General features: G+C 34.7%; 1 protein-coding gene across 1 annotated transcript in view; it reads right to left on the bottom strand.

Moving 5' to 3' along the window:
• The window catches only part of SPEF2 (sperm flagellar 2), a 66,133-nt gene that overhangs the window by 4,431 nt on the left and 34,954 nt on the right, over positions 1-26,748 (bottom strand). Inside the window, 12 exon segments of the mRNA XM_035563766.1 lie at positions 6,186-6,415; positions 7,726-7,864; positions 10,065-10,187; positions 12,400-12,562; positions 13,352-13,538; positions 14,384-14,544; positions 17,106-17,243; positions 20,301-20,439; positions 20,544-20,671; positions 23,579-23,718; positions 24,750-24,907; positions 25,732-25,840. Of these exon segments, the coding sequence (XP_035419659.1) occupies positions 6,186-6,415; positions 7,726-7,864; positions 10,065-10,187; positions 12,400-12,562; positions 13,352-13,538; positions 14,384-14,544; positions 17,106-17,243; positions 20,301-20,439; positions 20,544-20,671; positions 23,579-23,718; positions 24,750-24,907; positions 25,732-25,840 (1,815 nt within the window).

Below are 26,748 nucleotides of genomic sequence, written 5' to 3'. Positions count from 1 at the left end.
GATCTGCTCTGAGGAACAGGACAATGATCCTCATATCATCCCTACTGAGGAAAAAGCAGGGAGATGCCAAGCTTTTAGCTGCTCTGTGGCCAAGACTAATATGTCAGCCTACACTCAATTCCAGACCACACACAACATCCAGTGTATTTGGCCATCGCTGTACAAGCAAAAAACATAGATAAGAGGACATGGAAAGAAGACAATATTTTTTTCAAATAAGGCTAAAAGACATGGAATGGAGCAGGAGGTAGGTTACTGGGAAGAAACTGGGAATATGGGAAAAGGGCTGGATTTATTGCAGTGGTACTGTGGAAAGAACACAGGAAACAAAACGAAATCTTCAGTACTGAAAAAACTTCAAAAACAAAACTTCACCTTCTCTACTTATGGAGCTACTTCTTTTTGACAAAAAAAACTTTGTCATCAATGGAATGAAAGGGAAAGCATACGTAGAAAAATCTACATAAGTTAGCTCTTCATTAAAATCTGTTAAATTGGTTTTAAAGTTCATATCATTCAGTGATATACCAGCTGACATTGACATGTATTTACATCTACTTTAATAACCAGTGCAGAAATATAATAAACAAATGCAAAAAAAAAAAAAAAAAAGAAGAAGAAATTAAGATTATGACCACAACTAAAACTGAAAACCGAAAAGTAATCCTTCAAAAAGGAGCATTAAGAATGATAACATAAGTGTACACTAGACATATACTCTGCAAACAGGTCTGAGGCATTTTGAAGTGTCATAAAGAGCATAAAGAGCAATCACCATGCCTCAGTTAGGTAGACACAAAGAGACTGTGTCTACCTTACACAGGTAGACACAAAGAGACTGTTTTCTAATGACACACAAGACAGCAGTATAATATTTTGATTTTAAATTCCAGTTTGGCACTGTATGAAAATAGGGTTCCTCTCTCTAAACTGAGGAACACTGTAGGAAAGATAGAGATTAGAAATTTATACAAGCAACAAAACATGAAGAAATTGTAAACCTACACTAGAGACAAGAATTATTTTAACATTTCATTCTCTTTTTCAAGTTTACTCTATCCTATTATATTCTATTTTATGGCTAGATGTTTGGACGACAGAGATCTATGCAAGTTACACACCAGACTATGTAGCAATACTGCAATGGACAAATGAATGAACTAAAGCTTTAGGCTGAATTATATTCATCCAAATTTAGCATTTACACCACTAAAAGGTAGTAATAGGGGATACTGTCATTCAGTGAAAAAGACAGGAGTCTCAAGAATATGATTCATTCGCAACAAAGAAATTGAGATACTCATCACCCCCTGCAAGTGCTTCTCACTGAAATATTTACTTGATTTATTCACTAATTATTATTGATTCTGATGTGTAACATGCCTAATCTTTACTAATTATCAAGAATTAGGATTTTAAATTTAGAATCTCAGAGTAAGTTATGCTAGTTGCTGCACAGGTGAAATGAGGGGAGAGGACACTTCCTCTGTTATACTCATAGGGATCTTGATACTGGGATATATATATATATTCAAGTGCACAGACACATACGAAGATGTTAAATGTTTCATAAAAGTAATTGGATACACGGGCTTTTAAACAACATAGGCAAACAGTAACAGCTACTGAAATTAAATAATATACATGATATTTATTCAGTAAAAGACTAACGGGGGGGGTGTGTGGGGAAGTGAAAGTAAAAGTAATTAGAATTAACAAATTTTCCAATATCTGTAAGGAGAGGTATTGTACCTATCCTGGATATCTGATGAAGGGCTTTATATTTCAAAAGTTTAGGCATTTTCTATCTATATTATTGGTCTAGTAAAAATAGTTCCTCTGCCTACAAACTTAGACTTTCTTATTTTTGAGTTTTGAAAAAAAAAAACACATTGAAATCTAGTTTTAGAAAAGATAAAAGTTACAGATGAAGAACTGATTTCCATATTTGCATATAAGTTTCAGCCCCTATTCACACCAAAGTCAGATCATGAGGGCTACTATCATAAGTTCATGAGCTTTTTCTACAAAAGTACTTCAGAAGAGATAGCATAACCTGTACACATTATTCATGGTCTGGGTGCAGTTTGGACTGTGACACTAAGCAAAACCTTTTATGAAAAAGGCAAAAAAAATCAACAGAACTACATGTACACTGATATGCTTATCTGTTCCGAATCTGGCAGCGCAGCAAAACTCAACTGAGAAGTCTATAATTAGAAAAGAAATAGCAATACAATTTGGTCATTGATTGTCTTCTACGGTTGACAAATCTGGAATCACATTTAGCAAAATTACTGAGACCGTTCACATCTCAGCAGACTACTTCAAAGTTTTTTAAAACAGTTATTTTAAATTTTGGATATTGGATACAGAAGTGCTTAAAGCCTGACTGAAAATTATTTCAGATGAATAATCAGTTCTATAATTCGAACTGGGATTGCTCATGAAGATCATTGCTGTGGAAAAGAAAAAGAAAAAAAAAAAGAATACAATTTAAAATTCACTCCAGTCATAAACTGGAGAATAAAAATCTAGGATAGAATCTATTTTGATCAGTTTGGTAATGCAAAACATTACCAAAATTGCATTCTCTGAAGCACCTTTAAACTTGAGAAATTCCAGACGCATGCTAATTGAATTGACAGTAAATGTGGTCATAGGCTGAATATGGTGCTAAAGAGAATCAGAGGAGATGAGATCCATGGTTAGTTTAATTTTGTTCATAGGAACAGGACATGTCGAAAGAGACTGTAGAAGAGGAGAGGAAAAAAGAAAAAGAAAAAAGAGTGTTATCAGCTCCATTTCAGACCTGGAACAGTTCTTTCTGTAAAAAAGAAGCACAATCCTGAGGCAATATATTAAACCACTGTTAACAGAAGGATCAAAGGAGTTAGTGAAATTAACAAATACTGCAGAGCCACCCTGAGCTGGGGCAATGGCACTTGAATTAGTAAATTAAAACATTTAAATATTTCCTTATCAAATGAAAGACTGGATCAGTATGTAGGAAGGTCCAGCAGAGGTCACAGTTTTTGTCCATCGGTGCTTAGAATGGCCAGTAATGTGCCTCCATGGAGAACCGAGCGTGCAGGATAGAACAAGTTGTCTGTGATGAATCCGCAGTTCTTTAATACTTTAAATTCCTAGGGAACACAAAACTGTTTATAATTTTATAAGATTTCTTTTGTAAATACCTAATAATTTTAAAGTATATTGGTAGTCCCATTTTTTGCTTTCGTTTTGTCAATTTGTTAGACATATTTGAAAACACATCCTTTTGACATCTGCCAAATATCCTGTGAGAAAACTGTTTACTTCCAACCTCATAGTTTCTCCTTTTTACTCTTTGCTTTGCTTGGTTTTCTAGGTAAATTGAAAGATGATCTTGACCTGATGATCTTGAAGGTCTTTTCCAACCTTAATGATTCTATTATTCTATGATTTCAATTAATTCAAAATTCTTCTTTATGAAATCTTCACAATGCTATACAAAATCAGTCTAATATTCCATTTTCAGAACAACTTTAGGAATTTTGCTATTTACATAGTATAGAGGATTGGTGGATTTATTTTATTAAAATATGTAGACTTGCCCTACAGTCTATGTCTTATGTTCTCTATTTATTTCTATTACAAATGCTCAGGGGACTGCCCAGGCAAGTAGGAATTAAAAGATTAAGATGTTTGGTAAAAAAAATCTAGATATTTGGAGATTCTGCAATAGAAAGATTACTAACTGGCTACTTTTTTGTATCTCCTTTAGAGCTAGCTGCTATCCAACTACTTCACTGCCAACGTGCTGGATGCTTTAGTGTATTTCCTTGTTTTGTTCGATACAAGAGTAATCATGAAGGAGGCATATATTTTCTGTTGGGCATTCTATTAAACAAGGGAAGACAGAAGGATGTAAAGAATTTTTCCTGATTTTCTGAGGGGAAGGATTTAACTCTCCCTGTAGAGTCTAGTGCTTGTGGTGAAGGGTAGTGGTTGTCTTAGGAAATCTGGGATGCTTTTACAGTGCGTAAGAGAATGGAAAAAAAATATTTTAAAGATGACTTGCACAATTCACATCCTAAATCAGCTGTCCAAAAAGGTAAATATTTTGACTTAATAGTCACCAGGCAGTAGAAGAATGCTGTTGCATGTTCTTGAGAACCTCACTTTAAATAATTTATTTTCATTGTTCCAGAGTGCAGGAAGGGGCAAGAGAGGAAGAAATTACAAAGAAATACTGTCATGCTGTGACAGCTGGATATCTCTGTTGGAGCTAGGGCATCCCAATGGAAGAAACAATGAAGATCTTATGCTAGAGGATATTTATCTCCTACATTACCAATCTGCTTCCAGTCTGAAAGTTTAGATGAATTCCTGTATACTTGGAGAAATGAATCAAAATGAGTTTCTTCTATTTGCACCTGATAAAGAATTTGAAATAATGAAACAATGAAGGTTCAGGATAAAGTAGATGTCCTGCTGTGCAAGATACTTACTGTAGCGATTGTTCTGTCATTTGCAATGTTACCTCTGCTGACTGCCCTGTGGTTTGCTGGAAGGAGTCTAAAGAATTGTTTCAATCCTATGGGATCCTAGCAGGCACCATCACCCCAATACAAATAAAAATGATTGTATATAACTTGGGTCCTGCCTAATTGTGAGATCAGTCCTAGATCATTCTGTCATTAGCTGAATGAAGAATGTTGGATAGGAGCCTTCCTGGTATGAATTATATGGTCTACCAACACTAAAATCATGATATAAGCTTCCAGAGTTTGGAACCTATTATGTACTTAATCTTAAAAAGACCGAGTCTTACCTTCCAAGCTAATTCACAAAGAAAAAGTTTGCTTTGTTGGGTCATTTTAGTGAACATAATATCAAAAAGACAATATTGTAGAAAGTTAAAGATTCCATTTGTATTTTTGCTAACTATTACAAAGGCACAATGAAAACACTTTTTCTCTATCTTGAAAATTTCAAGAATATTCGAGTTCATATTAGATAATGTTTTTAGTTTTAAATATTTTAATTAATGAATAATTAAAAAAAAAAACTTTTAATGGGAATGACCAGTCAAAACTGGTATTTGCATAGGATGTTTACCTCTATGGCACTAATGATTACAAGTGTACAGATTTTTAGTTTCACATGGCATTATATATGCAATAATATCTGCTTCTTTAGTCTCTGTAGAGGAGTTTGGAATGCTTAAACACACACACAAATAATCTCTGCATTATAGATAGAATGATAAACATCTCTCTAAAGGAAAATTCTTAACATCTTTCTTCTTAAAATGCATTCATGTTCAAAAGGTAAATGGAATTTCTCCATAACTATGCATGAAAATAATTTCTGAATACAGGATTACATTCAACGTCATTGTGCCTTTGTGGCCTTATTATATTGGAAGAGTTGGATCCAAAATTGTAAGTACAGGTTTATGGATTCTGCTTCACAATCTTAGTGGCACTTGTACTAAAGTCACAATTGTAATCTGGAACACTGATAGTAGGGCAACCCTCTGCAAATGCATTTAACTATTTGCCATCTCAGTTTAAAAATAATGTTTTGACAGAAAATATTTTTAAATGACTTAAACTTAAAGTTCCCATAACTAGAGGGTAGGTACACAATAAATATACTTACAAAGGAAAAAAAAAAATGAGTTAATACCTGCAAATTGCCCAAAACAACCGGCATACATTTACTTGAAGAATATAATCATTAACAGCTTAATAGACCCTATCTAATATTTTCATAAAAACAGTGTTTTCTTCAACAATATGTTTTAAAATAATACAGCTTCAGTGTTCACTGAGTTCTGAATTAGTAAATGAGTTAAAGACTTGCATTTGAAATGATCTCTAAGCAAAATATGATACGTAGCACTTTAAAAAACATACTACAGTCAGAGTTAGAAGAATATTAAGCACATGGTCTTGAAGATACAAAGCCCATGAAAGAGACACTAAAAGCTTTCCAGTGGTCTGGTATTTCACATTTCTAATATTTTACACTATAACTTTGCTTCTACACTTAGCGCCATCTTTAACTGTAGTATAATCTTTAACAATATAGGTGACTAATATTTAGTACCTCCTTGCAGGTACTTTTTAATTAGCTTTTTTTTTAATTAGCTATCTAACTGCCTTTCTGGAATGAAGCTGATTTTTTTTTCTTACCTTTAGGTGCCACTTGTAGAAACTGCTTATGAAATGTATTAAGTTGTGAAATAGTTAGAGTACCACTTTCGGAGGTCTCTACTTGTGGAACATGTGGTGAAGGAACAGGATCAGGAATCACTTTTACATCACTGCTGAGGAAGAAATCTGTTTCTTCTAAAGTCATTTCATACTGGATTTTGCTAGAACACTCAATGTGGTGTCGTCCTATCTCAGTGAGCTTTTCAACACTGTGAAAATGTAAATGCAGGAAACAGTAAGTACTTTTTAATAGAGAATATTAATATCAAGTTCAAATTTTAACATGTTTACACTCTGGGAACTTTCCTGAAGAAAGAATTACAAATCCTCTTTATAAATTCTGTACTCAGCAAAATCATTATGAAGTGTACTCCTACTCTGGCAGCATTTTATTACTATGGTAAGAAATTTAGGCAGATCTAAGCCACATAAGAGACCTGATGGAAAAATATGAAAGGATGAAACTTTATTTATTCCATAAATTTGATAGGAGAGATACACATTCCATTTGTAATCATTCTTTTAGTTATTCTCAATGCCTCATCCCCTACTCTGCCCCTAGATTGTAGATCAAAAAAACACTTTCTAGAGTAGCATTCTGCAGAGATACATGAACTGCTGTTCCAAGTGTGATGAGCATGACTTATACTTTTTAACAGGTATAGGCACCGGATTGGCCTGGGGTCTCAGGATTATGCTTGCATCCATTCAAAGGACATGATACTCTGTAAATAACGTGTTTTGGAAGACATTGTTGTCAGGAGGGCCAATAAAACTAGCAGGTAGAGCTCAGTCTCTTTGAGCTATTGCCTGTTAGAGCCTTCACATATTACATTCTTGGATGTGCACTGACATGAACCAACCAGCACTGCCCCAAGTATGCTTTGAAATTTAACACAGGCCAGAAATATTTTCCAAAAGGCAACGTGACATCTTTCTTCTGGAAAGTAAAACACTTTAATGATATGGACATAGGCCACTCTATGCCAGGTGGCCTAAGTGTCACATAGTGGTTCCAAGCACATTTTGCTAGAAGAGAAAAATGGCCAAGAAAAAAAAAAGACATTGAATTATTTTTTTGATAAATGCTATACATAGTGTTCATAACAGTAGGTGGAGCTTTCCAGCATTTGTATAGTACAGAAACAAAACAAAACAAAACAAAACAAAACCTACAATCCAAAGTGACAAAAACCACTGAAATGATATACAGACTTCTGGGAAATTGAATATCTGATTGTCTGATGATGCTTATAAACTGCTAAATCTGTAGTCTAGCAAAACAGTAAAACTGATAATTAATTACCTCTACCATTGCCAGCAGAACCTTCTAATTATTGAAGAAACGTGTTATTACCATTCAGTTATTTAAGATAAAATTAAATTTTAGCTCATGAAATGAAATGATTATTTTCTAATACATTTTGCAAATTATTTGCTCTATATAAACAACCACCTTTACCAGCTTAGTCAATTAAAAAAAATAAATGAATCCTGCTCAAAATTGGATATGCATTACCTGGACATTTCTGCTAGGAACCTGGCTCCAAGCCACTTTTCCATATCTTTATAAGCTTCTTCTGCTTTCACTGTTAGTTCTTCAATATATGCTAACGCTTTTTCTTTTATAAGTTCTAGACGAGATTTTGTGGCTTCTTCTGTTAAAATATTTTTAATAATAATAATAATAATTAATACTTATAAAATTTCAGGAATTTTCACCCTTAAGCTCCTGATGTTTAACACATTAACCTGTACTTAGGCAGCAAAATATTTATTTCTCATGTTCTTAAATTATTAATTTTTCAGAATCACCCTTATAGCACCATTTATTTTACAAAACTGTGTATTCTATAAGCATCCTAATTCACAAGGTAACAAATATCTTAATAAAGCTAATGCAGAGGTGCAGGGGTTGTTTAAGTACACAGTGACATCAAACTAAATTAACACTATATAGCAAACAGACCTAGAAACGTAACAATGCAAGTGTAACAAGTTATAGATAAATATTAAAGAAAACACTTCTAAAACATCATCTATGTTAATCATGACAAAAGTTTGCTTTTCTTTTCCTAACTTCCACTTCTTCAAAATTAACTTCATTGGTTTTGCTCCAACCTTCCTACATATGACTATTTTATACCCTAAAACTCAGCTTTCATTTGGTTAGTGACCACTAGGAAAGTAATTAATCTCTACCAAAATTATGCATAGAGTATTCAAATTAAACTTTTAAAAATGCTGGGAATTTCAGAATTCAGAATTTGTTAGTTTTCAGAATAGAAAGAACTGAGAGAGTCTTTCACTGAGAGACTAACACAGAAGAAAGGAGCTGAAGAGACAAGATATGAGAACAATGTCCAAGGTGAAAAGGATACCAACTGGATGAAGAGACAGGTAAGGTAATGTATTGATAGAGACATGAAACAGACACTGACAGTTTTTAAAAGCCTTAGAAAAGAAGAATGAGAGAAGAGTAGCTAGAGATTATTCTCAATCTTGAACATAAGCAAATTCAGTGTTCAACTTGATTTTTTCTTTATATTTAACCTTCTTTGAGACAGAATCTTTCAAATAAGTAATATTATATAGTAATTGGCATAGTGACTTCAAAGTTAAAGAATGTAAAATTATTTATAATTCTTACTCTGTGTACTACTAAGCTTTCAAAATACTTAGGTTTGGGGCTAAAACTTTCTTTAGGCAGCTAGTGTAGAAAGATGAACTGTGAAAAGTATGAGACAGGTCCTTTTAATGTTATTTCTCAGTCACAGTAGAATGCAATACTGAGCACTTCCTACATTAAGCAAGAAAGAGTTGATCAAAATTTTACACCTAGCATCGATTTGGGTCTCATAGAAAGGTTATTTGATTTGAGGGCAAAGACATGGAAGTTCTAAGCAACTGAGAGTATCTTAAAGGAAAGTGGTAGATGTACAGACATTTATTTGGTCTGGTGTGGAGCTAGAGAAGCCTTGTGAATCTGTGTTTTGTTTATTAACTGCTGTTTGCCCTCTAGTTTTCATAATTACTATGCAAAAGTTAGCCCAGCCAAGGAAATACGTGATGGGTTAGCTAACTGCTGCTGAACAGAATGTGTAACAGATAAACTCTATCTATTCTTTAGTGAGAATGAGTTCTTTTTATTCTACTCAAAACCCACCTTCAAAGAAAAAAAAATCAACTCATTTTCAGTTTGGAACTTCTGTTTTTCAGACATCTACTTTTTGTTGAAAGTGACCGATTGGCTTGGAAGTTATTGGGCAGGACAAAGAGACAGAAAGCTGAGTCATACATGGTTTTTGGAAGGGTCTGTTTAGTAGGGGCTTAGGAAGAAAAAGCAATTATGTGTCTCTCTGCTTAAATCCTGCACAGCTTGAGGAAAAGGAAACTTGAGAGAAGAGCATCAATGAAATATGTAATTACCAAAAAATTCTTCCACAGATCAAAACAATTCAAATACTGAACTCAATTCAATTGAATACTGAAGAGTGGCCCATCCCAAACTTATCCTTTCATGAAGAATACTTGCTTAGTTGTGGAAATGACATGGCATGACATGACATGACATGACATGACATGCCAAGAAATGAAATGAAATGAAATGAAATGAAATTAAATGAAATTAAATTAAATTAAAGAAAAACATTTCTATCTTGGTATATCTATCACAAAATTCCCTGATGACTACCACTCTAAAAAATGTCCTAATTTCTTCAGACACTATTTTCTCTACCTTACTTTACTTACGCATCCATCTTTCCCCAAAGAGCTTCTGGTTAGTTTTGACTGTTACATTACCTAAATTAGGAATAATGATCACCACCAAATGTAAGTAGCCAAACAGTAACATACCCTCATGTTTCAAGGCAGCAAAATATTCTTGCTGTATTTTAAGTGTCAGTTCTTGCTTCTTTAATTCTTCAGAGGTTAAAGGAACTGGACTGACTTTGACCACAGGTATGGTAGAAGGAAGTCCTGCAGAAAAATAGTCCCCCTCACAGTCTTTGGACTTGGATGGTAATTGTGTGTGTCTGCACACAGGCACTCACAAGACAGCGCATTTTTTGAAATGAAAAATGGCACTTTCCACCTCACTTGGTATGACCATTTATGAGCACGCAAATGTGTTTACGCAGTTGTCTTATGTCAACAAAACAGCTAGTTTTCTTCAAATGTGATTTACATCTGCAAGACATGCTAAGATTAACACTGCATAAAAATAGTCCAACATATACAACTGTATTAAAATTGGTTAAATAACATCGCAAAATGTATTTCTGAATGGAAAATCATGACTGAATAGATTCGCCTCCGTTGTGATCCTGGAAAGTCAAAATGGCCACTTTGACCTTAAAATCTACCAATTTATAATAATCTGTACATAAATACACCTCTTTTAAATGATAACTGTTCCTTCTGCAGCAAAATCAAGTTTAGCATTCTGTGAGCTACCTTTGCATCTTGTTTTAGCTTACCCAGCTGTGAACAGATATTGTAAACATGGTATTTTGTCATGCATAAAATTATTTCTGCATACATAACACCTTGACTGTTATTCAAAAATATTAATCTTTGTAACTGCTTTATCCTAGAAGAAAAGCAGATGAAGCTGTTAGAGAAAATTACAATAGCATCTGCATGATACATAACGTAAACATAAAGCAAACAGTCAAATCTTGAAGTGATGAAATTACATGTGATAAATTGCAACGCTCAGTTACCAGCCTGTAGTTCTAACTAAGGGAATTCTTATGTTACAGGAGCACTACAGTAACAGTTTTCATAATAAACAATAAAACAAGCATCAGTTGAGATTTCATTTTGTATCATGAGGAGTTCACAGCTGAGTTCTAGTCACACTTCTGCCACTTCCTATTTTTGTGACTTCAGGTAAGTCATCTAGTACCAGATCTGAAAAAAAAAATTATTTCCAAGAAGCAATCCACAAAAGCCTAACATAGCCATTTAGCATACAAAAGCTGATAGCTGCTGATTTTCTATCACAAAGCTTTTTTAGAAAACTAAACATCTACAAATTTCTTGGCTGGATTGAGGAGCTAAGTACATAGCTAAATCTCCCTGGAGCTCACAGATTCAGTATCCACGCAGCTTAGTATTTGCAAGGCTATACTTGTTCACTGTACTGTGAGCACAACTCAACCACAGAGGCAGGACTGAGTACATTGCAAATAAAATGGCTGTCAAAGAAAAAATGCTACCTGCCTTATGCAAAATAACTCTGCAGTTACAGCTTTCTCACAGGAAATTGAACATCTGAATTTCAGGTTACCCCAACACATGGAGGGCTCAAGCCCCTCTCTTAATATGCAGAATGTCTTAACAAAAGACACAAGGTTCATACTACTAAACTAACTTCTTGCATAAGCTATGACTTTTGCAGAAAGTTGTGGCAGTTACTTAAACCACTACCTGCTCAAGGAAGTATTTATGAAAAAATGTATAAACAGCATTGAATGCCAGGAGTCTTCCCAGCAGACTGTTAGATAATTACTAAGCTAAAGACATAGAGTCTTCTAGGTCTTTTTGTCTTGTGCAAGTAAAGTTTGTATTCTTGCATGCACAGTGAAAAATAAGAGGGTAGGACAGACTCTTGCCAGGCCTATATGCAAGATCTACCTCAACAGGAGTCTGCTCTTTTTTAGGATTATAAATGCTATTAGATTTTATTTTCTTTACACCATCTTTAAGTTATATTTTAAAATGATGGACCTTGGTAGATCTAAACTACTATAATTACTAATGAATTCATTCAGAAGTATCTTCAGATATTTGCTAATGTATTGATTTTGTTCTTTTTTTTTTTTAATGTTTGAAACATTTTAGCTTGACTGGAAAGTATGAAGAATTCAATGGGAGTTTATTTAAGTTGATAGTTCTAACTCTCTAATTCCACAACAGCACATGGATAAAAATTAATATTTACTTTTTATTTTGAATATCAATCCATATATAATAATAACAATAACACATAAGATTAAATATACCCAACTGTCATTCAACAGCCTCTGCATTCCTTTATCATCATCAGCTTTTCACATATTTGACATTTAAAAACGAGCAATTAAATATTAACTAAATACCTTGGGTTACCCCTTTCCATATTACTGTCACATTTACATTTCAGTAATTTCAAGCACTTCCAAAACAAAGTCTGCATTTCAAATACCTGTCTTTTTAGTAGGTGATTTGGGAGAAAGCTTTTTGGTATCTTTGGCATCCTTTCCAGTAGCTTTGCCTGACATTGTCTGAGAAGACTTCAGATCTTCTTTCAGATCTAGCTGCTGTTCTTCTTCTTCCTCCATTTCCTTTGACTTCATTTCAGCTGTTACCTTCACATCATATTCACACACACAGTCAAGTAAATGGTATCAGTACTATGCAATTATTGTTTTAAATAGCCTGTATTTACTGCAAGTAGTTGCTAAGACATACACACTTAAATAAAAGAGATATTTAAAGTAATAAATAATCAGAATGTAATCAATGTATCAAAAATAAAATTGTACAGCAAAAGTGTCAGACAAAGATGGTAGTTTTAATTCTTGTAATCCACTATCTATCTACGCTGGGAAAAAGTGTGAAATCTAAGAGTCAAATGTGAAATGTAAGACTACACAAGCAACACTACAGTTACACTGTAAGGCTGCAGAATTTCAATTGTTTTTAAATGATCATTATGAAAAAAAAAAGAAGAACAACCTAATTTACTTTTAGCGATATATAAAAAAGAATGTAACCATGGTTTTTGAAGTTTTTAAAGTTTTGAACAGAACTTGTATCCCAGGACTAGACATCCTTCTTCTCATAGTTCTATTGAAGAATTAGGGGAGAGTTTATCATGGAAGAAGCAGATATATAGATCCAACATTCAAAGTATTTCTCTCTGTACCGGAATGAAAGGGTCAGTTGCAAATATGGAGGTGCTGCAGATCTGATAATACACAGATCCCAACACTTACTTTATAGAAATGCAAGTGTATTCAACGGAAATATCAGTAGGGGAGTAACACACAAGAAACTGATACACAGTGTAAAGGCTGTGTGTCCAGGCTACATACTGAATGGGAATCCTTGACTGTCCATTCCAGAAATCTTTAAGTAAACAAAACATTCCTTACCATATCTGATACTGCTGTTACTGCTGTTTGCCATGTATCAGAAATAAGATTTTCATCTTTGCCAAAAGCGGCTGCTACATTTTCAGAAGAATTCTCATCCTTAACACTCTTCAGTAGAGTTCCCCTGTTTTTTAACTTGGCAATATTTGTTTCCGGTAAAGGCAGTTTAGAAGAAACTAGAGGAATCCTGAAAAATAAAATATAAGGCATAAATCACTTCCCCTTTGTAAAGAGATACTTTATAACTATTTTGGAGAACATGTTAAGAGAATGAGAATGTTATTTTCAAAATTTATCACAGCAACAGAAAAAGGATGATCTTTCCTTACGACCATTAGTGGTAAAATGTGTGCATGACAAGAAAATTGGCTAGTTTAACTCTAGAAACCAAGGAATAATAATAGAGGGATAAAACTATGTCAAATGTCTGTGTGATCTAATGATATGGGCTAGAAGCACAGCCTCATTATTCAGATGTTTTCTAAATGAACTGTAAGTATTAAAAAAACATAGGTGTTGACAGCATTTTTGATATTGTGAAATTATTTGATGGTATCCATGACCTTTAATATTGCATTCAATTCTGTGAGTTTTTCTAGGCTGCTTTGATTTATATTTGTCATTACATGACCCATTTCATTATGTTTGTCTGTGCACATATTAAAACTGTTAATGCTCTATAATAATATTTAAGTTAGTTGCATGAGGATTGTGCTGCAAACTGTCAGCAATGCAGAGGGAAGCAGGAAATATTCCTAGAACAGATTTCTTTCTAAGGCAGCTTTTGAAACATTTTACAATTCAGAGTTGTATTAGTGAAAATGATGTGAAAATGAAATGATCAATCAAAAATCAGGAATAACTTAAACGGTCAAAATGATTTAAGATTCATCATTTGACTATAATCAGTAGTTTAAAATTCTAATTTCCCAATCCTTTGAAATACACCCACATTTATTTCCACATTCACCCACAAAGCAATGAATGCCTTATAATTTTTTATATTTGTATGATTTAATAATGTATTTCTACCTTCTTGATTTGTTCTCATCTTCTTTCTGTTCTATATCAACAATATCAAGCAATGGGAGTCTAGTAAAATCTTGACTGTCATCTGTTGGGATTTTTCCTTCCATTGCCCTGTAGTAATCATGAAGAAGTCTCTTTGTATCTTGGAAACGATCCACTTCAACCTCAAGAAGAAAGAACATAAATATTGAAATTCAAAACAGGACAGAACAAAATTCTGTTACATTTTTAAATAGACAATAACAAAAGTGATTCTAAAACATAAGAGTTTTAGGGAGAATAACAAACATAACCATATTTGTTTGAATATTTATACTGTATTTAACGCATATTTCCACTTGCATCAACAATGTCTTTGAAATTTACATTCTTAATTTTCACACAAGAATTTCTAAGTATGATAAAAATCTTAGTTGTTAGAATAGGAAAAACATTTCCAATAAGCAATGTTTGATACATTAAATTTAATTATAATATATTTTCATGTGTATGTATTCCTGTGCTAGCAAGTATACCAGCACCAACAAACTACAGCGATCACTTTGGTCAAAATAATTAAAATCCTTAATAACATAAAATAAAAAGAGTTAAGTGATGGAGAAAACAGTTTAAAAGCCACACAGTTTCTCCTAGACTATGAAATCAACAGACTTTACACACATAAATACCTTGAAGGTTTTTTTCTGTGAATCTTCTAAGGAGAAATCAAGATTCAAAAAACATTTAACACCTGTCATGTTTTGATTTATTGATACAGAACTGTGTTAGTTTTTAACTGACAAAATTCATGGGAAAATGCACAAAACCACATTCACAAAACAAAGAATAAAACCTTTGTGGTGTAAAACAGCCCTTATCCATAAGTTAAGGAAAAAATATATTATGACAGTGCACACAAAGAAGGGTGGAAAGAAACCTGATGTAACCTTCCTAAGGTTAAGACTTTGTTAAACGGAATTTATACAAATCTGTATGTTTATACAGTAACAAAGCCACCTGGAGAATATATGTAACTTCCCACAGAAAAAGCCGCAAAAGGAGAACTCAAGACCAACAAAGTCTATTTTTGGCTGTTTCTCAAACAAAGCCATAACTTAAAGATTTAGTTATTATATTTTTATTTTTGTAGTTGTAACATTAATAATTCATTTAATTTGGGGAGTATATGTAATATGGGAAAATAATATTTGGGAAAATAAATAAGGATAATAAATAAGGAAAGTATAAATGATTTTTTTTTAGGGGAAAAACATAAATATTACATATTGTTAATATATTTTTCATTTTAAGTGTCTATTCTGCATATCCACAGAAGACAGATCAAAGTAGATTCATAGCGAATCTCTTCTGGACTGCATCATATGTGTCAGTGAAACTCTGCTAAAGAGAATTAAGCTTGCAAGCTTATACATGAATATAAAAATAGAAAAAGACAAGATTTAAGCTCAGCGATATCATTTTAATTTGGCTTCCTTGTGTGCATTATTTAAAATACAGAATTTAAATATACAATCATATAAATACCCTAATTAGAGGAAGAGCGCTGTTCAGTTAGTCAGCCCGTATTTGATATTTAGATCTCTTAATTTAGTCAATGGCCTTAGTCTTTATTTGTGGCATTATTTAGGCTCTTTGAAAATAGAGTTAATAATTTCCCTACTATAGCAACTGAATTTACTTAGATTGCCACAACATTCATGTAAGATAAGAGAGTGGTTCCCTTGTTTAATAAGCCTATAAAAATAAAACAGAGTTAAGGGTCAGGGAGCCCAACCAAAGGTGCTTCCCTGACCTTTCAACTAAATTAGCATAACATGGCATGTGTTTAAAGTACTGATTTCCCCACCTTCTTTAATGCTGTCAAAACTTCTAAAGCAAGGTCACTCAGTTTACAGAAATGCCATTCCATTCCATTCCATTCCATTCCATTCCATTCTATTCCATTCCAGCCCTAAACCTAATTTATCCACCTAAAAATGGCAGTCACAGGAAAATAAATCTTACTTTACTTCAGGAACTGAAGTAATTCACAGTCTCGCTGAATGAGAAGAAAGGCATACTGTTGGGAAGGGAAGAGTCACCTAAGTGAATATGGTCTTGTGAAAACTATAAAGTTAGACGTGTGAAAGCTATGCCACATTTAAATGGATTTTCTCAAGAATAACAAAAAACATCACTTTCTCAAAAACATTCCTCACAACTATATATTTTTTTTAAGACAAGGTAAAATTTCAAGCCACACTGGTGAAGTTACAACTGAAATAATTTCTTGATATGGGAAACGCAAGACAACCTTAGTAGTAAGTGTGTCTACAACCACAGTGAATTATGTAATTTGTAAATAAAAAGCTGATACTACTATGATCACAAAAGTATAATCAGTTTTGACATTTCTGTTACAAAACTCAGATGATTCAGTGGACTGATAAAACTGCAAAAGTAGCACTGTCCGTTACAGGTTGAAAGTTCATGGTGTTGGACAATAACAATGGTGTTTTTCTTAAACTTTTCTGCTTGCAAAATGGGAAAGCATATGGATTGTCATCCACTTCTAATCTCTAACATTCTAGATAAAATCAGAAGAGGCATGAACATTTGCTTATCTAATTCTCGATCCCTCCTTTATTCAAAGCCAAACATGAAATTCCTCTGAGGCTTACTGTCTTCCAAACCTAATTAATTGTCTACTTGCATTGCAAACTCTATAGTAGAGTCTATATCATACCTGCATAAGTGAAAAAAAATGGTTTATTGCGATCCCCTTACGATCCAGTAACCAGCCGTCATTCATGATATCAGTACGTTCCTGCTCTGCTTCTTCCCTTCTTTTATCACAGATATCCCAGAGAAGATCTCTTAAGTCCTAAAACACAAAATAAAATATGAGAAATAACTATGAAATAAAACACACATACATTTTTATTCATTATTAAAAACTATATTTTTGCCTGTGCACAAGGCATCTTCCTCTTCTTTTTTTTTTTTTTAATTTTTATTAAAGCCTGGTCCAAGAGTTATGTGCTTATAGAGAGCTGACAGAAAGTAGTTTTACAAGTGTGCCAAACAGAAGAATCCAGAGGTATAAGATTAATGCATAGGACAGTACTAGGCTGCCTTGCTTTCACCAAGCAAAGACCTATCTAAGCCAGACAAAGAGTTTAGAACATGAATAGCTAAGCTCCTAACAGTACCAGCAACTTTCCACTTGAATGGTTTGCAATATAAATATCAGGAGAATTCTAAGGGGATGTGCAATATGAATGATCCTGAGAAAATCATCTCACTGTTCAAACATTCTGCTATTTGCATAGCTCCATTCTATTCTTGCTTTAACATGGAGGGTGCTATGTAACTAAGTAACTAAGTGCTCTTCAACTAGTGACTGTATCTAACAGCAGCTATGTAGCTCACTGTCAACACTGAGGACCTAGTAAGCATAAAACATGCATGAAAACCTTCTGTTCCCCACTACCATTTCTGCATGGAAGTGGCATGACAGACCTCTATGGAGTAACAAGAGACAAGAAAAAGAAGCTGTTAAATGCTGTGGTATGCTCAGGCGAGCCGTTTCTCAGTCTCCAAGCAGTTCTACATCACCTGATTTATCCTGGCAAAAAAGGAAAGCTGTTCCAGACTACTACCCTTACAACAAGGCGGTTAGGCTTCAGGTGATGAGTGATTCAATATTCACCAGCTCTTGGTCTCAGCTTAATTGGTCAAATCCTGTTACTCCCACTGAATCCAAAAACTTCAGACAAATTCAGGTGTCCTCAGTAGGACAAGAGCCACAGGGAAGCTGACAAATGAATAGCCCTTGAGCTACTTTACACATCAGTGGCATAGATAGAAGGTAGCCAAATTGAATGCTATCACATATTTACGGTTGTTCCGCACTGTAGGATATACACATAAGGAACTGTTACTGAATAAAAAGATATAAGCTTACAAATGACTTGTTTTGTGGATACAAACAACACAAACTAATATTTTGCACAAACTGATGTACAGTTCTTTCCAGTATCTTCCTGCAATATGTAATGAGCAGCATTTTCTTCTTTGTTCTCATGTTATGCAGGTCACAGGTTTGATTTACTGTAAACGGTGACTACAGCTGGAACAGTAGATGGTGAGCTATCTTTTTTCAGGGAGAAGCCAAAAACATGTTTTATGTGTCTTTCTTTTTCTCTCTCACCACTCTTTCTTATTTCAAAGTGAAACAGCTTCTCTCTCCTTCTTTCTTTGTACTCAGGTAGGGGAAAAAAGAAAAATGAATGCATGTGCTAAATTGTCTCCTATATGGGACAAGAGATGTAGTGGGATCAAGTGACTTACCATATTAGATGATAGCAAAGTCATGAGCGGAAAGTGAGAGAAATTGCTAAAAGACAGTGTAACAGAGATCTTATGCATAGCGATTCTGTTATGAGTTTGGTTGCCAAAGCCTTGGATGTCAGAGCCTTGGATGTCAAAGCCTTTGAGGGATTTTTCACACATAGCAAGATGGGATGTATTTTTCCATTATCCAGTTGGTATCAGAGAAATGTGGTTTATGGGTTTCACAATGTGGCAGCTTCCAGTGTGGATGGTGTTTCAGAAAGGGTCCAGCTGAGATGACAGAGTTTAGCAGTCTGGGAAAGCGGAAATGTTTAAGGAAAGACATTCCACAGATTCCAGCCCTCTTCATTTCCTCTCTCTCCTTTTCTAGTATCACGGAAGGATGAATGATAGAATTCTCACATTTGCGGAGGTACAATGGGCAAGCTTAAAGGCACAGAGGAAGCACCGTCTTCACATTCACCCACAGGTTTGGAATCCACAAGGACTAAAATGGGTAATTTGGAAACAGAATTCCTGTTCCTATTAACTACAAACAGTCTTACTTACTGTGCTTAGCATTATCACAGTGCCTGAGACTCACTGCCTAAATGTCCAAAAAATATATCACTATCTCATCCTCTTAGCCTAATTTGAAATGGAGAATGTCAAACGTGGATCTCTGTTATGAGTGAAAGGTCAAATACTTAAAATTTTAGCTTTCTAAAATATAAGACAGAGGGATTCCAGTCTTTTTTATAATTCCATTTACTGGAAATTAGGAATATGAATGATGATTTTTAAGTCTTCTATTTCATCCTATTGAAATAATGCTATATAAAAGGAGGTTCTATGTTTTTTTCCATTTTAGTGAATTCTTCTATAATTCTACCAATGTTCCCTACAAATAAAAACGTCTGTCATTTTTCTCTCTTTTCTGGGAGCATTTCCTGACATGATTTCAATGAAAGATTATGCAGAAGTATGTTTCTTCTGAAAGCAATATAGGATAGCGCAGAATTCTGTTTATGTCTGTTCTGAAGTGGGAATCCAGTAAATTCAAAGATAGCTCCATTTCCTGGCTATGCTTAAATTGGCTCCAAACTTGTTAGGACCTTTACAGCTATGTATTTCTGTGAAGAAGAGCTCTCAGGAGATGTATGAGAGCAAAGACTTACCTGCGCCAAAACCTTTCACAGAAATTCTCTGTACTTTGTATGAATCAGCTTTAGCACACGTATATTACCATATCTCATATACAGAAAAACTAAATGGCTGATAAGATTTGCCAGAATGTTATAGAAATGACCAAACCTATCAGTAAAATTTCTGAAAAATGTAAAGAAAAAGAAATCAGAGAAATTCTTACTCTAAAATGTACCAGAATACAACAGTATAACTTATAGAAAGAAGCAAGACATAAGAAAGGTGTGGCCACAAGCCAGACCAGTTGTCACGTATCACTTTATGTACAACAGGAAGTGAAATAGTTTAAGAGGAGTGGTAAGAGGAAAAAAAATGTAAATAATAACATTCATGTTACACTAAGATTGTATACAATCAAACAATACTTTAGGGTATATTATAACTTTTGTCATTTACTTACAGTAACTCTTTGATGTAGTTCTGCTTTTGTTTCCTCGTCTTCTCGCAGGTCATCAGCAATTGAATTAAAATCTGATTGCCACTGAGATACAAACTCCTGCTTAAGATCTGGGCGCTTTAAATAATCTTGGAAATTTTTTCTGTAAATTATGGTAAAAAACTGTAGTGTTAAAATACAAATAGAATGCCAGATGAAAAATATAAAATATGAATATTAAAGTAGTAGGCTACTTTTTCTACTCACCTAATGTCTGCTAAGTAATAAATTATAGAGTGCTGTTCATCCCTTAGGCATCTAAGTATAGCTTTGATGGTATTGACATATGCATTTTCTATGTTTTCCCAGTAAGGTACTAAAAAGTCAGGTATCTCCTGTATTTTTAAAAACATCAAAATTAATTGATACATTTATTGGTAATCCACTTAGCTGTATTATTAGCAAATATAAGAAAGATTATTTCATGAAATCACATCACTGATTTCTTTCACTACGTATTTCTTTTGATTTACAACTATTTACAGCTAATTATAAACACTGTACCAACATATAGGTTATCCTACGCATTTCTTTGGAAAAAAGTGGCCATACTCAAAGTGAATGGGAATTACCAGCAAAATACTACTGATATCTGCTTTTTGATATATTCATAAATTCAGTTAAGAAGGATGAGTATTTAGGTGGTACACAACTGTTCAAACTAGTAAAAATTAAAGGTGACTGTCAAGTGTTGCAAAAGTGACATTTGACTGACTGTCTGAGTGTCAAAAAATGACAAATGAAGGCCATGACCAGAGGAAACACAACATACTGACTTATGGGCTGTAGCTACTCAGAAAGAGATTTACAGCATATGCAAGCTAACTGCAGTTATAAAGTCAAAACTGGTAAACATTAGGAATGGAATTACAGAACAAAACACAAAGCATCATTATGCACCCCTCAAATCCACATCCTGAATACTGCAAGCAGTCCCAGCTCCCAATCTCAAAAAATTTTCGTTGGAACTACAACAGGCAGACAGAAAGAAGGGCAACGGTCACGACCGAACATATTGAACTGCTTCTGCATGAGGAGAATTAAACATTATGACTGTATTGGAAAAACAATACCTGAGGCAAAATGAAGAAGGGAGATAGGTTAGATGCCTCTAACACACAAGTACCTTCAGAGGGTGAATACAGAATTATTTTCATGTATCTCACAATACAAGAATGTAGAGTCATCAAATGACCCAAGCAGACAACAAGTTTAAAGCAAAGTGACAGAATTATTTTTTTTCAGAAAAAGCAGAATTATGCAGGCCATATCATGGAGAACAAAAAGTAAATTGCTTCCAAATAAGCAACTAGACATAATGATGGAAGAAAAACCTGCTGAGGGCTACTAAAAACAAAGATGCAGATATAAAGTTATCTCAGGAAACTGCTAAATTTCAGATCTTAATTTCAGCACTTAATGCTTTCTTTGCCTCAGCCTTTAATAGTAAGACCAGTTGTTCTCCTGGTAACCAGCCCCCTGAGCTGGAAGATAAGGATGGGGAGCAGAATGAAGCCTCCATAATCCAAGAGGAAATGGTTAGTGACCTGTTACACCACTTAGATATGCACGGGTACTGAGGGAGCCAGCGGAAGCGCTCACCAAGCCACTTTCCACCATTTATCGGCAGTCCTGGCTATCCAGGGATGTCCCAGCTGACTGGAGTCTAGCAAATGTGACGCCCATTGACAAGAACGGCCAGACGGAGGATGTGGGGAACTGCAGGCCTGTCAGTCTGTCCTCCGTGCTGGGGAAGGTTACAGAGCGGATCATCTTCAGCGCCATCTCGCGGCACACACAGGACAACCAGCACAGGATCAAGCCCCGTCAGCTTTTTGTGAAAAGCAGGTCTTGCTCAACTACCCTCATCTCCTTCTATGACAAGCTGATGCACTTAGTGGATGAGGGAAAGGCTGTGGATTTTGCCTACTGAGACTTTAGTAAAGCTTTTGACACTGTTTTACACAGCATTCTCCTTGAGAAACTGGCTGCTCATGGCTTAGATGGGTGTGTGCTTTGCTGGGTAAAAAACTGGCTGGGTGGCCAGGCCGAAGAAGTCGTGGTGAATGGAGCTAAATCCACCTGGGGGAGTGGTGTCCCCCAGGGCTCAGTACTGGGTCCAATTCTCTTCAATACTTTTATCAATGATCTGGATGAGGGGATCAAGTGCACCCTCGGTAAGTTTGCAGATGACACCAAGTTCAGTGGGAGTGTTGATGTGCTTAAGGGTAGGAAGGGTCTACAGAGGGATTTCAATAGTCTGGATTGATGGGCCAACACCAACTGTATGAGGTTCAACATGGGTAAGTGTTGACAACAACTCTGCTACAGGCTTGGGGAAGAGTGCCTGTAAAGCTGCCTAGCAGAAAAGGACCTGAGGGTATTGGTTGACAGCCAGTTGAATAAGAGCCAGCAGCGTGCTCAGGTAGCCAAGAAGGCTAATAGCATCTACGCTTGTATCAGAAATGGTGTGGCCAACAGGTCTAGGCAAGAGATTGTCCCCCTGTACTAGACTCTGGTGAAGCCAAACCTCGAATACTGTGTTCGGTTTTGGGCCCCTCACTACAAGAAAGACATCAAGGTGCTGGAGCGTCCAAAGGGCAACAATCAGCTTAAGAAACATTTGAATAAACTGCAAATACAGGATTCCACAGGTACCCACATGTGCTGAGGAAGCTGGCCGATATCATTGCTAGGCCACTCTCAATTATCTTTGAGAGGTGATGGCGACTGGGGAAGATTCTGCGGGACCGGAGGAATGCAAATGTCTCTCCTCTCTTCAAGGAAAGAGTCCAAAGAAGGGCAACAAAGCTGGTGAAGGGCTTAGAGAACAAGTCTAATGATGAGCAGTTGAAGGAACTGGTGTTACTTAGCCTAGAGAAAAGGAGGCACAGGGGAGAACTTATCGCTCTACTACTACCTCCTCAAAGGAGGTTGTAGCGGGGTGGGGGTCAGCCTCTTCTCTCAAGCAGCAAGTGATAGGCCTCAAGTTGTGCCAGGGGAAGTTTAGGCTGGATATTTGGAAAAAAATCTTCACTGAAGGGGTTGTGAGGCATTGCAACAGGCTGTGCAGGGAAGTGGTTCAGTCACCAACTCTAGTGGCATTTAAAAGACAAGTGGATGTGGTGTTTAGGGACATGGTTTAGTGGTAGATTTCACAGTGCTACAATAGCAGTTGGACTTGGTGATCTTACAGGTCTTTTCCAACCTAAATGATTCTATGGTTCTATGAATTAATGTACCTTGGGAAGTGGTTCATCTACATAAATCCATTCATGTGATCCTGGTTCAATTGGTGGTTGTGTCACAGGAATAGGAGGAACCAAATCTTGAGATGTGACTAGTAAAGGCTTTTTTCCTGGTGATTTTTCTTGAGCAGAACCTTGTATTAGAACATAGAATTAGTACCTTCAAATGTATTTTAAGTAAACAAAGATAGACATCTATGCTACTCTGACAAGTTGAAAATAATGGAACAGATTCAATATTTCATTGTTAGGTGTTTTTCATAAATATATATACTGATCAAACCAGTGATGCCATAGTTGTTATAACATTCCCTTCCAGTTAGGTTGTGTTTTGCAGGATTGACACTTTTCTAAAACCATCACTGTGAGAGAAACAAGAAGATAAAGATTTTGTGTGATTTTACAAAATATTCTTTACCAGGTAAACCAAGGTCAGTGGTATTGATATAATTCTGAGATTCATTATAACTATCATCATTTCAAGGATACCCTGCTTAATTAAAGAACAGTTGTAATCAATTATGGTTTCCATGTGAGACTGGGGAAAGAAAAATGTGTTGGAAGACACATAAAGACTGTCTTCTAATAATCCTGAAGAAATGAAACTGGTTATTCAAAAGTCTGCCAGTCCTGTTTTATTTGATACATCTTTTCCCTTGGGTATTTTTTTTTCCTTTTTTTATTTTTATATGATTCTGAATCACCCTTTGGGGTGATTAAGAGGAAATATGCAATAAGATGCACCAAAAGAGATGTTAATAACACTGCAAGTTATTCATATTTTTAAGCTGCTGCTGATGTTATGCCACATGGTGAAGATGCTAGCCATAATACTTTAACCAAGAAGAAGGGACTGAATTTAGTAATCCGTTACTTCAGTGAATTTAAATATACCCAATTGACAGTTTATTTTAAACATTTTAAAACCTTTTCTCAAATTACCTTTGCAACTATGTGAAATCAGTCCATATCCTCTGAAACAGGATAACAGAAAAATTCAGAGTTCCAGGGCAGTTATCACTAACTCATAAATCTCCAAAGTCTTGCAGGGACAGTGAAAATTGGTAGTGTTTCCATATATTTATATATATTTATCATTAGTATTAATTATAAAGAATTAAGTCTTTTTTAATTAAATGCAAAAAGTAGGAACAAAATAACTTACTTCTATTCTGCTTTTTGGCAATTTCTCCCATTAGAATTTCCTTTACTGCTTTGCACACAAGACTTTCTTCTGTCTCTGCATTGACTTTCACTAGAATATTCTGATGGACTGAAAACCAGTTCTCTAATTTTGGCCATGTGTCTAGAAAGCCTGAAATTCTACAAAAATCATGTTAAAATCTTTAAAATCTAACTACTGAAATAACTGCAGGAAAAGAAAACATTTTCCCAAAACCAATAAACAAAAGAAATATCACAACATCTAATCCAATACTAAAGCAAATTCAGCAAACACTTTTTGAAAATATTTAAATTTCTATCCACATAAACCCCTTCATTTTCAGCAACAGAAAATTTTCAAAATCCTACTGTTATCTAGTTATATGTATTTGTTACTCTTTCTTCTCACAATGTAAGCATATGTTTTCTTCTATCACAACTAAAACAATAATAATCAATAATGCAGTAGTCTAAAATAGTAGTATTAAATATTTAGATATAAAACTTGGTGTTCTTGATTTTGCTCTCTATGTAAAATTAAACATATAATGATTGCATAAAACATACAAAACTAATATATTCTTTATTCCTGTAAAAGTGGAAGATACCATTTCAAAAAGTCTGTAACCCAAACCATTTCACTCAAGGGCAATCACATTATATATGACATTTCTCAGATGTATGTATGCATACATAAATACATGTAAGTATATGTATGTATGGTTCATTCAATACATATCTGGAAAACAAATTCTCCTTGTAAAATACCTTGGAAAAGCAAAACATATGAATTTTTATCTTCTAGGATTATTTGTATTGTGCCACGAATTCACTAGCTCTTTAAGCTCCACATCAGATAAACTCACAAGTAAAATCCTAACATTAGGCATATCAGTACAATCATGGATCACATAGGAGGTTCAGATTAACTACATGCCTAAAAATATGGTTGAAGTAACTTTTTTGTACTTCAAGCAACATACCTATGTAGCACCTGGTCCCTTACTAAGTCAATCTTCTCTTCAAGGATTTCAGCATCTGAATTTTGATTGTTGTCCTTCTGTTCCATTTGAGATGACTTTGATCTATGTGCTGTGTGGAAAACAGCATATATGAGCATATGTTGAAAAAGGTACAAGTAGTGATTGGCCCCAAATAAGATAATTATTAAAAGAAAGATTTTAGCTTTCCTTCATTTTACATTTCTTCATCTAAAAAGTGGGTGCCAGCTTCCTAAAAGAAATGAAAAGTCAGAGAGAATTATAGAAATAGATCTGGGTAAGGACCTGGAGTCAGTGCCTACCCTCATTTTCTGTTTAAATGCAGTCAGTGATAATGCTAATATTTCCTGATGGATACTTGGCAGTCATAGAAATCTCCAGTTGTAGAGATGGGATATTCTCATGGACAGACTACTTCAGGCTTAACTATTCTTACAGTTAGAAGCTGTTTTCCCAGTCTAATCTGAACCTTCCTTGAAGTACCTACTCCTTTCCACAACAGCAATAGACAAATAAACTATTGCACCTGAAGACAAGATATCCTCTTTCTCTGAGTCTTCTCAAGATTAAAAAACACTTTGACTAATTTGACACTTTTTTTTTTTAACTTTATGATGTTTTTATTGTTCCTATGACTCAGAAAGAGTCATCAACACATGACATCTTAAGAAATAAATTCTTTTTGGATTCTTGAGACTATATCATGTATTATCAAATTTTCAAAGTGTTTTGGCACACAAGGTCTTAAAATTAACACAAATTTTAAGTGTCTATACATTTCTCTTGACTGCATTGTTAGCAAAACCTCTAACAATTTTGCCTCATTCTCATCCTACGTCTCCTTTCTTTTTTTTAACAAAAGTTAAATGTTGTTAAATTCAAGCCAAGTGCTATGAAACTGCTTCAGTAAAAACAATAAAGAAGAATCTCCCTACAATTTGGATAATACAGGATGTACTTGTGAAAAGAACTCATGTTTTGCCAAGATGAATAAGATCA

The sequence above is a fragment of the Cygnus atratus genome, chromosome Z, assembly GCF_013377495.2.
Source record: "Cygnus atratus isolate AKBS03 ecotype Queensland, Australia chromosome Z, CAtr_DNAZoo_HiC_assembly, whole genome shotgun sequence".
Classification (NCBI taxonomy): Eukaryota; Metazoa; Chordata; class Aves; order Anseriformes; family Anatidae; genus Cygnus; species Cygnus atratus.
Note: the sequence above shows the minus strand (reverse complement) of the source record. Positions and strands in the feature narration are given on the sequence as shown.